The sequence below is a fragment of the Mycteria americana genome, chromosome 4, assembly GCF_035582795.1.
Source record: "Mycteria americana isolate JAX WOST 10 ecotype Jacksonville Zoo and Gardens chromosome 4, USCA_MyAme_1.0, whole genome shotgun sequence".
Taxonomy (NCBI): domain Eukaryota; kingdom Metazoa; phylum Chordata; class Aves; order Ciconiiformes; family Ciconiidae; genus Mycteria; species Mycteria americana.
In genome coordinates this window covers 75,532,919-75,545,470 of record NC_134368.1, presented here as the reverse complement: position 1 = coordinate 75,545,470, position 12,552 = coordinate 75,532,919, and the positions used below count along the sequence as shown (strand labels likewise).

The window sequence follows — 12,552 nt, the reverse complement described above, 5'->3', positions numbered from 1 at the left end:
TATTGTTGCCAGACTGGTACTTCTTTTATACATACATAAAAACACATATATACCTCATTGGCATACACTGAGGACTGAGACAAAAGGACATAGGCTGTGCTAAACATTGATACATCTGAGGATAATGGACAAAAGAGTAAAAATCGAAGGTATAAAATTATGTTGAATAAAGAATGTCTATCCAACTCAACACAAGATTAATGCTACTACCAGTATTTCTTTATTTTGGTAAAATACATTACCCTGACAAAAACACGATGGGATAATATTGATTTATAATACTGTAACTTTAAAAACCACAAAAACATAGTTCTGCTCCCAGCTTTGTGCTTGATATTGTTGCCAAACTTTATTGGAAATACATTTATTTTGATTTCTGAAAATCTAGCTGTGTTTAGCCATTTCACAGCTGGTAAGCAGTAAAGATGCTTCTGCCTCATTTACAGATCTTGAACATGAGTCAGACAATAAACTGGAACATTAGTCAAAGAGATCACTAGCTAATGATTTCTGACAGGCGCTGCAGTAACAGGCTAAGACCCAGCCTGGCTAGCAGCATCTGACAATATTTTTCTGGAGCCAACAGTAGATATTGGTAGACAGACAATGCAATCGAGTGAGACTACTGGCCTCATACCACTTAGTACCTCTTAAATACTTTCAGACAAAACACATAGCTCTGACAGTCACTAAATAATCACTTCCAGACAGTCCAGTGAAAATAAAAGGCAATAGAACTGTATGCATAGGCATTTTGCAGTTCAGTGAACTCTCCCCCATAGCTCCCCAAGAAATGTGTATTTAAAAACGCCTAAAAAGTACAGTCTTTATTACCATAATTTGAGTGGTTATGCACCTGTGGCCCCCCTGAGGAAGGTCAAAAAAAAGTTTCACAATACAAACCCAGATGTATTCTTATTTTGGCCAAAACACAGTGTGAGAGATGTTGGACAGCAATAAGAAAATTGTATTGTTCGTGTAATGTATTGATTACAATGAGCAGAGCTCATTGATCCCAGGAAAATAATACACCAGTATCAACTGAATGACAGGCCGCACCTTGTTAAATGCTAATTGTATTCAGGCATAGTGAGTACCCAGGGTAGCAGCAATACAGCATTCTGTCTGCATGCTCACAATTAAGGGATACTGAAACTGGGTGCCATGCTGAGGAAAGAGAGAGTAGTCCCTGATTTGCCAGACCTGTTAGTTCTCCCTCTTTTCCCACAACTGAAATTCACCAACTCAAATCCTGTAAATGTGAATGCTAACTCCTTGCCCTTAGCCACATCCAATTACACTGGACTGCACTGTTTTGATAAATAAACAGAAACAAATTAAACCAGAAAGGTACAAACTTTGTCACTGTTCCTACAGAGACAGAAAGAATCTTTCTGGAATTGGCCAATCTGGTCTGTTCCAGAACTGCTATTCCAGGGACTTTAATGTGGGTATTTGGATAATGCATAGCATGAGCGTGCATCTTGGAGCAAGGGAATCAGGGACAGGGGGATGGGGAGTGATGTAGAAGAATCCACCCAGAAGTCTGGCCAAGTCAAACATCAAAGTGGAACACCCTTGGTCAAGACCTTCCACAGGCTCTTGCTAGGACATGGCTATCGCTAAGGTGCTGCTTGGATGACACTCTTCCTGAGGGTAACTGCTCCATCCAGTCCACACTCTTCCCTCCCCTGTTATACTTGGCTGTCAAGTGCAATGTTTACCTTGATGCTCTATAAACTTGCATGGCAATACATGCTTCAGGTTACTCATGGCTGCATCTGTTTGAAGGATTAGAGAAGGGAAGACAAACATTTCACTCATTCCTTAACAGTCTGTCAAGATAAGACCTAGCCTTTTTTGCCTGTATCGAGTCTTACTTGTATGCTTTGCATAATATTCAGAGTATGTACATTTTGCTTTGATTCTGAATAGATATGTAAATGCAAGTAACTAATTGAAAAAGTTCCTTTCCCCAGAGTCTTTTCAAACTTTTGTTGGCTTCCACGAGGTCAGGAGTTCACCCTGCATGCTTCATTTTGCTGCACAGGAAACTTAAGAGATGAAATGTGCAGAAGACTGAATAAACGTTAACTTTTGTTCCCATCCTTCTTATTTCTTCTGTATTAGCGTCTGTAGGACTGTTCATAATTCTGGCCTTCTGTGCCACTAAATTATATTAATTCCGATTCTCCACACCTACAACTTTGTAGGAATGCAGTCATTTTATTATTTACTATATCTCATATAGGGTTTTATTAAAATAAATTAAAAAAATTTAAAAAATCAGCCAGGTCCTTCCGAGCAAAAACCTATGCAAACGTCAAGACCAGGTATTTTAGTTTGTTACTATTGTACAATTTGAAAGCTTTACTGCAAGAGACATTACTCTAGTAAAGGTTGTTGCAATCTTTATTTAGTATGGGAATGTAATGTTTTCCAAACCAGCCTTTGTTGACATATTTCTTCAAAATAAAGCACGGCTTAACAGTCTGGAGTGAAGAAGCTTCATCTGTTACCCTTTAACAGCAATATAAGAGGAAAAAACAGTTTATGTATCCTTTCCATCCTGACAGATGTGACAATAGCTGGAAACACTGTGCCTGCCAAGAGCTTTTATCAAGTATGTTATAACAACTAGTAATAAGTGTAAATAATAAATGGCTACGATCTTATGGGAAACGGTGGCAATACTAAACAATTTTTGGTGCTTGCTGATGGGAGTCTGCTAGTCTTGGAATTCCCTGGCTTCCCAGTAGAGTTTTGGCCTGACAATAAACAACAGTTTAATACTTTATCTAATCCCAGCCAGGAGGTAAGTTCAACAGCAAGCTTTTGCAGATGTTCACATCCAATAATCTATCCATAATTGATGAAACAGGGAGGTCAGATGTAATGGTTGCTACTATTCCAGCAACAAATAAATGGTTATTGACAAAACAAGGCAGTGTGGCGCTGAGTGCTGAGCAGTGACAAGCATGAAACAGTGCTGAGACAGAAGTAGTGATGTGAATACAGCCCTTCATCTTGAGAATTCCTCAATGTGATGTGTGGCACGAGGGCCACTCTGACACATAAGCAGATGGAGGTGACTTGTAAAGGAAAAATGAGATTCCGCAAGTACATAAAAGACAAAGGCAGAGGCGGAGAAAGAAACAAGGAGAAAGGGGTGGACAAGACTGGAAATTTGGGTAAGTGCAATAATGTGAATTGTTCAGAATTTTTTTTGTATAGCAGTACTGTGATCCAGATGTCTGCACTGCTTTTATCACAGTGTTGTGTCTACATGAATGTACCTGGCTGTCAGATTGCTGTAGCCTCCTAAGACGTTAATATCATACTATATGCATGTGCATGCTTAAATGCCCATTACTTCTTAGACAAAGCACCTATAAATATTCTGCTTCATGCTTATTAATATCTTTAGTCCACCCATGAACAGATATTTTTAATTGCACAAAGTTTTCCTAGCTAAAAACAAACAAACCAACCCTTAAATTTGCATAACACAATGGAAAAAACTGCAGAGATAAACTAGGAAGGTATACAAAAAATTTAAGTCAGTTAAAAAACCATTATTTTTCTGCATACCTATATGGAAGTTAAGGAAAAGTCCTCATCCAGCTGAAAACCTCATATTCTTTATGTTTTAACCCATGTAAGAAATGTAGTAAAAGGATTAATAGACTGTTTTTATTGACTGAATAAAACTTGAGTCATTTACATGCAAATAGACACTTGAAATCTTTTGCATCCATTTCAGTGCTAAAAGATAGTATTTTAACAATGTTTACTGTGTAATATTCTAATATGAAAAACAGCAGAATGAAATGGTGGCCATTATTGCTATATGTAGTCATAAAAAGATTTCAGACAGAAATATTTTAAATATTAATATTACTAAAATCACTTAAAGCACCAAGGAATGTTAAATCGATTTATTTAGAAGTACAATTTATTTCACACTTTGCTACCAATTCTTTTGATCAGCTCTGAAATAATACATAAGCTGAAAGCAAAACAGCAAAACAAATTGCTTCTAGCAACGAAGCAGCAAGCTCTAGGTTTTATACTGGCACACTTCAGTGTTTGACTTCTCTGGTTATTTATCTATCAAAGGATAAATTTAAAATTCCTTAAGATCTGATGCCTGAATCAAGACCTCCTATTCTCCAATCTAGCCATCGATGGTTCTGATCAAGCAAAGCTGTTAACATTTGCTTACCCCTGAATATATGAGTTGTCCCCTTGAAGTCAATGGGAATAACTGAATTGAAATTTAAACACGTATTTAGTAAGTAAATTGCTGTAGCTTGAACTATACCGATTTGAGAAACCAATCTAATTTTAAAAGCCTTACTTTATAGAATTTTTTTTAAAGCCTGTTCATTTGAACTAAACTCTACAAAGGAAAACAAAACGTCCCAGGTTATGAATATATTTGCATTTAAGTACTGAAATTCCTGAGTTTGTACACTGTGGGTGCAAATGTTTCATTTCTCAAAACACATAAAAAGTCTGACTTCTGTAAGTATATTATCTAACAGAATTAGAAAATTTCTTATCCAGTTTTTCAGCCATTTGCTACAACCCTGGGTATAATATGTGCAGTTTCACTAACGGACATACTACTGACAGTTCCTAAGATCTCTCATGCTATTGTTTCTCACATAATATAAGCTACAAACTAAGACATGCTGTAACTATCTCTTTTCCTCAATTATATACAGCATTTAGGTTCCAAGGTTTAGCACACCTAAGCTACAAATCCAATATAGTCTAAGGTCCATAAAGTAAATTACCTCTATAACATACAGTTGCACTGCTTTGTCTTTTTTGTTCCTAGCCTGTGGGTACGAAATGTGTGGAAACTTGTATATCAGCACTTATTTAAAGAAAAAAAAAGAAAAGTATATTTTATTTGCTACTCTAGAAGAAGTTTCAATACAGTAAGTAGAAAATGTCTGCCTAAGTCACATCTTTTAACTGACAGAAGACAGTTATTAGAGTTTTAGAAACCTCAGTCAGGACAAGTGGATTAACTGTAACATATCCCATAAAAGATACACTGTATAGCTGTGGTCACAACCTGGCTCCTACCTTGCCTGGGAAAGCATAAGGAAGAGCCATCTCCACTGGCCACACCTAGCAGCAAATATGCAGAGTAGCAGAGATTGTTCCATCCCATCTGCTACATCAAAAAGGTAGGACCAGAGCGAAGGCTCCATGATTGCCAACTGCTCTGCCCTCCACACCTTAGTGAAAAATAGATGCAAAGATATTTTTATTCCCTTCCAGAGCAGTTTAAGGAGTTTTTATGGCTTTGTCCTCAATGTTTCAACATACTAGAGCTAAGCAAGCCTCCAGTAAGGGGCAATTTGCTTCTTTTGAGTTCAAACATAACAGCTAGCAACAATTTCATGGAAATGATTCAGAGTCATACAAAGAATTCTCTTGATCTTAGGATATCTATTGCTATTATTAATGCAGAAGAATGTAAATATTCTTATTAAATGTTGCACTGCAGCCCCCTCCAGTTCCTTTGCAAACTCATAGAGTGTGTGTGTGTGTGTGTGTGTGCGCGCAAGTGCATGCATGTATAAGGTAATAATAAAACTTGTCATTTTGTAATAGATATCCTGAGTCAAAATCTCACAAAAAAAATAGAGTTTGAAGTTTGGGAAACCACATTTGATATGTTAAATGGCATGACTTCTAAATTCAGGATGTTTAATACATATATGTCAAGTAAGGCTACATAAACCTTATAAATATATACAAAAACCCAGCAACTTTCTTATTGTTTGGGAATTAAAAACAAACATGCAAACAAAACAATGTGCTCCAGGCACAGCCCCCAAAATTGGGGTTTTAAACTTTTTGTCACCAACTCATATTCAGATTCCTGAGAACACCAGTGATCAGATAGTCCTAAAATTCTGAAAAGGTGCTATAGATTTATCTAATGGAACATGCAATCAAATCTGCAGCTCACTGTAGCTGTCTTGCTCTTTTGGGATATACGAATGATTAAATTTAAAATTGTAACAGACGAGATGAAAGTCCACCCATTTATGGTGTTTTGGTAGCCAGTCTTATGGAACATGAGACTCTTGAAGAGTAAGGTTGATATCAACAAGTTAGTAGTGCATTTATTTTCATTGGTGCTATGGGAAAACATGGATATCTGATAATCTGATTTGCTTATCATCAAGAAATAGATTTTTTACATATTTAATTTTTTTGTTTCTCATGCTCTATAATTTTTGTATAACTTGACGACTGTAATTCTGCAGCAGCACTGCATTTAACAGTGTTTTGTTACAAAGGGTATTCTTGTGGTACATTTATCTTGACAAAAATCCCGTTTACTGAGGGGAGTTATTCTGATGCCATTAACCAAGCAAAATGCAATTTGAACCATAGACTCAAAAGGAAAATGGTATCATGTTCCAAGGCAATTGTAGTGGACACCATATCACCGAGGTGCAAATCTGTGTGGTATAGAGAAAAGTACTGAAGGAAAATAGCATCATTACATCTCAGGGCTACTCAGAACATTTTCCCTGCTTTTTTTCAGGTTTTCAAGAAACTGGCTAAGATAGGAAAATGATTATCTGAATTAAACCAACAGAGGAAATCCTTCCTTCACTAAGATACTGTTAACTTTCATATTCAAACAAGAAGTTAGATCTTTCTTTCACTTTAAGAATTAAGTGCTAAATTAACAACAAAAATTAATTGAATGATCAGACATTCATGTCTTTCCTGAAGTTTCAGGTCTTCTTTAAGATTCTCAACACAAATAATTTCTAATTTCTTAATTCCATCAGTATTTGAGTCAATATATTTTGTCAGGGCAAAGTTCACTACCAGTACTAATTGTTCTCGCATAATATTGTTTGTACTATCCTCACCAATGTCTAGCAGCAGTGGTACCTTTCAGAAACATGAAATTTAATCAGTTTCAGAATTGGCTCACTAATTCTAGACCTTCAAGAAGAAAACCTTTCTCTGTACGTAATCCATTGTCAGTGTCAAGATCAATCAGAAGTGCCTACCTTCAAAGATGACTCAGAGCTTTGTCTGCTTTTTGATTCCTCAGATATGAAAAATACAAAATTTCTATATGAGTACAGTCTTAAGAACAATTTAAAAATTGCTTCAATAAAAGTGAAGCCTCTAGGAATGGTGACAGCTTTTCTTAAACTGATATGCTAAAATGTTTTTTTCATACACATGACACCATTTGCTAAGCTGAAAATGCTTCATTACTAGTGGCTAAATACCACTTATAGATTAATAAAGGACAACCTTGCTGATTAAAAAAAGGAAGTTTGATATAATTTCCATTGAATAGTAAGTATCTTCTGATGTGTTTGTGAGTCTCCATTTAAGTGTTTCTTTTTTAGTAACAGTAATAAAAGCTTAAACCTAACTCAGTGGTCTACCCAGACACCATTGACAGAAAAGTGTCTTGAAGTTCAGCCTTCTAGCAAAGCACTAGAATAGTAAGCAAATCTCAGAGGAATGATGCTCATTCTTCTCAACTAGCTTTCACAATGTTTGGGAGAAAAGAGGATAACATTAAATCTACCTTTTGGAGTTCTTTTCGTTGCTAAGATCCTCCTTGATTCACCAAATTCATACATACATATGGGCATAGTCTATATAGTTAGCTATGATAGATATAATTAGATAAAATATACTGTGCATACTAACTTCAGAATATCTGCATCCCAGATACATTTACTTTTATTCTCTCTAGCTGCATGAGTCGAGACAAAATTTTCAGTTGTTTTGACATAGACTTTTTCAGAAATTAACTTTATGGTCATAAATCACCTCTGATTACTTTAATAGGGTCATTTCGAATGTGAAGATGTCTTTGTAAGTTCATAAATTTTCTTGATAATTTTATGCCTGTGGCTTGTATATCGTAATTCTGACAATTCATGCACATAGCATTATGTCATAAATTACCACATTTATTTTGGCATGAGTCTCAGTACTCATGAACACTGCTTCTATTATTTAAATATGTAACATAACTGAAACACAGAATTCAATATCCAAAATAAAGGAACACTTCGGAAGAAAAAAATGCTCAGACAAGGGATGAGGACTGGAATTTTCCTGACGATTTGGGATGCAACTCTAATTGAAAGAGAGAAAACCCTTGATGCCCAACTCTTTGAAGCATTCTTGAAAGCCCAGTTTAAAAAAAAATTCCCGCATCAAGCATTAGATTACAATACCTTATGCAAGATTTCTAATGACACAGAAGTGTTTCACTTAATACTTAGCTTGTTATACAAGTCTGAAGAAAAACAAGTAAACAGTAACTTTTACTTTAAAATTCACCTAGATGGAGAACTCTCCCTGACAAAATCTATAATGTTTAAGATAAAATCTATATAATGTGAACTATTAATATTTTGTGTCACATTTTGTGGAAGAGTCCTTAGGCTTGATTATAAACCAGATGATATGAAAAATATTATGAACATACTACACTGCTATTGAACATAATTAGTTCTCAGGCTTTTAAACTTGCACACACTTATGTTTTTGCATCTGAGTAGGTCCACTGAAATCAATCATATATATCAAATAAAATTAAATCAATTTATACAGATTATGCACCAAATCAAATTATGTTAGATTATACACCAAATGCCTAGCAAACAAACCCCTTCTCCAACAGAACTAGCCCATTTGATACAAAGTGACTGCATTTATTTTATATAATAGGCTGCAGCTTAATCATTTCAACCTTTAATTACTGCATCAGATAATGAATATTTTGAACATATGCTTCTCCACTCTGCTAGAAGACATGAATGAAAGAGAAACAAGTTTATATGCATGCAACTGTGTGTGCATGTTGGGGGAGGGAGCAGCATGCAGAACAGCAAAAGGAACCAAGTGGCAACAATTGGAGGAAATGGTATCTGTAACAGCTGCTCCTTTCAGATTCCCCTAGAAGGAGACTGCCTGAGGTGGACCACAGCACAAAAGGATAAAGAAGATGAAAACTGATGCAAAGCAGGAAAATAACTGCTGAGACCCCTGAGTCTACACCCGAATAGTCCCAAGCTGTGTGGCAAGACCTCTTTAGCATGCTACAGAAGCTAGTGATGAACTACATATTACCATGAGGCAAACTGGCTCCTAGCAGTATTGTCTGCATGTTATGTGTAATGATAACCAGTAGTCCTCTGGGAACAGGATGCAATGATTTCATCTCCGTAAGCATCTGAGCTCCCCTTGGATACTGAGACCATTAAACTGAGAACAGAAGGGTAAATTTTAGGCAATGATTTCTAATTGGAGAGTGTAGACAACTTGTGCTCAACAGTACTGTCAACCACTGATACTTTACTGCTGTCTATATTGATCACTATTAAGGACAAAAGGAACTAAAATTTTATCCCTCTTACTTAGTCTCATAGCACACACCATATTTTCTGAATTAAAGTACTTCATAGGTTTCTTATGTAATATTGGAAATGCCATTATATTAGGAAATGCTACTATATTATAATACAATATTATATTATTTACACTGAAAAGTATTGGTATTTTCATTACTGTTAAAATAACATTTGATACTCTTAACATAATGTATCATTTATGTTTTGTACTACAGAGAGTTTCTTTCCCTTTTAATAAAAATACACATTGCTTTCCTTACCTGTTAGGTGTTTTTGCAAGACTAAAAATAATAGGCACAACCTATTATGTATATATTTTAAATTAATAGTAGGGCATTACAAAACTCAAGGTTTCAGAATCTTCCTTAAAAAAAATAATAATTCTGCACGTGACAAAAAGAAATGGAACTTCCAAATGATTGCTGTAACTTTTTGGCAGAAGGCATAGGGGCAGCAATGAAGAGAAAGGAGTAGCTATAAAATGTAAGCAAAATGGATACGGAGAAAACATTGCCAGGACATCTAATATTTTTGACACTTTCAAGGGTAGTTTGATCCTTTGTGTATCATGGAGACTGGGCAGTCTTGTTCATTAATTAACTTCTCCTGTGATGGAGAGATCAAATATGCATGCAGATTTCTTTATTTAGCACATTTGTTTATCTTGCTGCTCTTAATCATTCACACAGCTTATTGTGACTCTCAGAAACTTAACAGAAAGAGTTGATTAGGTAAGAATGCCGGCACACTTGTCAATAAAAAAAAAATGCAGATAAACTTCAGTACAAAAAATTCTAGTCTAATCTGTCATACTGTATTCTTGGAAGAGACCAAGGATCCTCTTCTCATTGCTGCTACAACTATCAGATATAATTTTATAAAATTATATGTAGGTTCTTAGTTTTGAAATACTTTCACATTCAGCTAGAGACTTTGCAACTGATGTGAGAACAGGTTCCCGCTTTCCAGCATTCAGTAGATTTATACAGAAGATAGGCCTATCAGCACTGAAATTATATATAAAGATGGTCAATAACTTTTGGAGAAATTGTATTGCAAATCATTAAAAGCATGCAAGAGAATATTTCAGGACATAAATCAGAACCCCTCCTACACTGCAGAAGCCAAGCAAGAAATATTGAAACCCGTGCTGAATTGACCCTGTGACTTCTGTTGGTCTATTTCTGAAAAAAAGAAACCACCACAACAAATAACCACAAAGAACGACCTCTATAAAACATGTTTGTTAATAAAATACCAAGTCACTGCAGTTAAGGGAACAAACAGAAATAGAAATAGTAAATATCCAGCTGATTAATCACAACAATCATGGACAAAATATTCAAATAAATTAATTTTCCACACAACATTAAGATGATCATGGAGGACTGTGACTTCTCTGATGACTGGCACAGACAAATCAGGTTGATGCTTATCTTTCCTCTCACACTGACCTATGATGAACTAGAGAAACCCTTCTTCCAGACTAGAATTCCACATGTAGAATTCTCATTGTCTTAGAATTATTATGTATGGGAGGCTCAAAGGAAACATGAGAAGAGGAGCTTGAACTCAAGTATCAACAGAAAGACTGCATCACCACTACAGCTCTTCATACCAAAAGCAATTAATATTTCTTCTAAATTCCTGATATTCTGAAAAGCTCAACATGCGAACTGATATATTTTTAACTGTTGCTCACAAATATGCTGTATGAAACTAGTTTGCAAAACTGGTGTTTTCTACAACAACTTAACTAAATAAAACTGTTTTATATATGTATGAATGCAGGAAAAGGAAAGCTAGTCGCATATAACCTGAATTGTCAATTTATATTATTTCTACAGATCCAAGCACGGAAACCTAGACTCCATCGGTTCTGGAATTTATTGGAACCATAACTGCTTAAGCCACAAGGATCCCTGTCTACAGAACTAGATACAGTTATAAAAGGTCCGTGAGCCAAGTCTCTCCAAGTCTTTTCTACTCTTCAAAATGCCTAAGAAGATGCCAAGGAGGCAGAAAAAGGCATTGGGAAAGCTAAAGCAACTTTAAAATAAACTTACTGATAATGCTGTCTGTTGTTCTCCAGCAAAATGATATGCTAAACTTAAGCAATACACAGCTTCTCCTTCCATCTTCATATCACCTCCTAAAGGAAGGATTAAAGTTACAGTTACCAGCATAATCGGAACCAAATCACATTAGTACAGACAGTTCTTGCAGGTTCTTAAATAACATACAGATGTTTGACTACTGTAGTAACTTTTTCCTTCTCCTTACCCTTGCCATTTATCTTTTTCCAAAAATATAGAGCGGTAATTAAAAACAGAGGCTATGGATTTAAACAAAGTTCAACAAGACAGTTCAACAAAGTCAGAGAAAATATCTTCCAGTAAGTAATGCAGCACAATCAATTTAACATGCTGTAACGTCCTCTGTCATGAATTGTTTAATAATACTCAGTGTCTTCACATTAGAAAATCATAGTAGCCTTTCTCTATATATTCATATATAAAATAAAAAGTAGCTACAAATGTATCGTACATCCTAATACATAAACACAAAATGCGTTGACCCATACACTTCACTAATGTGAATCTTAGTGAAACACCAAGAGAGAACTATCAATAGACCAGGTTCATATTTCTTATTCTCATGGCTATTTTGCAAGCTACTGTAGGCTGGAATAGCTAAAAAAAGGGATAATTTATACTTGCAAGCAGTAGTCATAGAAAATTCTGCACAGGCAGTTGCTAACTGAGGTGCATCACACTTTCCCATGTCAGGTTTTATTTTACTAATACTGATCTAACAAACACTGCCTGCTGGTCTTTTTATATTGCTCCCTCAATAGAAAATCATCCATTCAATATTGAAATTTATATAAATTAATTATATAAATGCTTACTGTATCACACTATATTCAAAAATTTCCCTCCAGAACATGAGTATCCATAAAAAAAATTGTAGATGAAATTATATTAAAATAGCCAAAAATCCAGTATTTCTGTTGCTCAATATCCATCTGCTCAAACACAATAAAGAGTGGAAAATCAACCTGAAGCATGACTGCATATCAAGATATTTTGTAAAACGCATAAATAAATATAGT

General features: G+C 35.3%; 1 protein-coding gene across 1 annotated transcript in view; it reads right to left on the bottom strand.

Moving 5' to 3' along the window:
- TTC29 (tetratricopeptide repeat domain 29) overlaps positions 1-12,552 on the bottom strand; it is an 86,607-nt gene that overhangs the window by 20,513 nt on the left and 53,542 nt on the right. Inside the window, exon 6 of the mRNA XM_075500519.1 lies at positions 11,504-11,589. Within this exon, the coding sequence (XP_075356634.1) occupies positions 11,504-11,589 (86 nt within the window). The remainder of the gene's footprint in view (positions 1-11,503; positions 11,590-12,552) is intronic.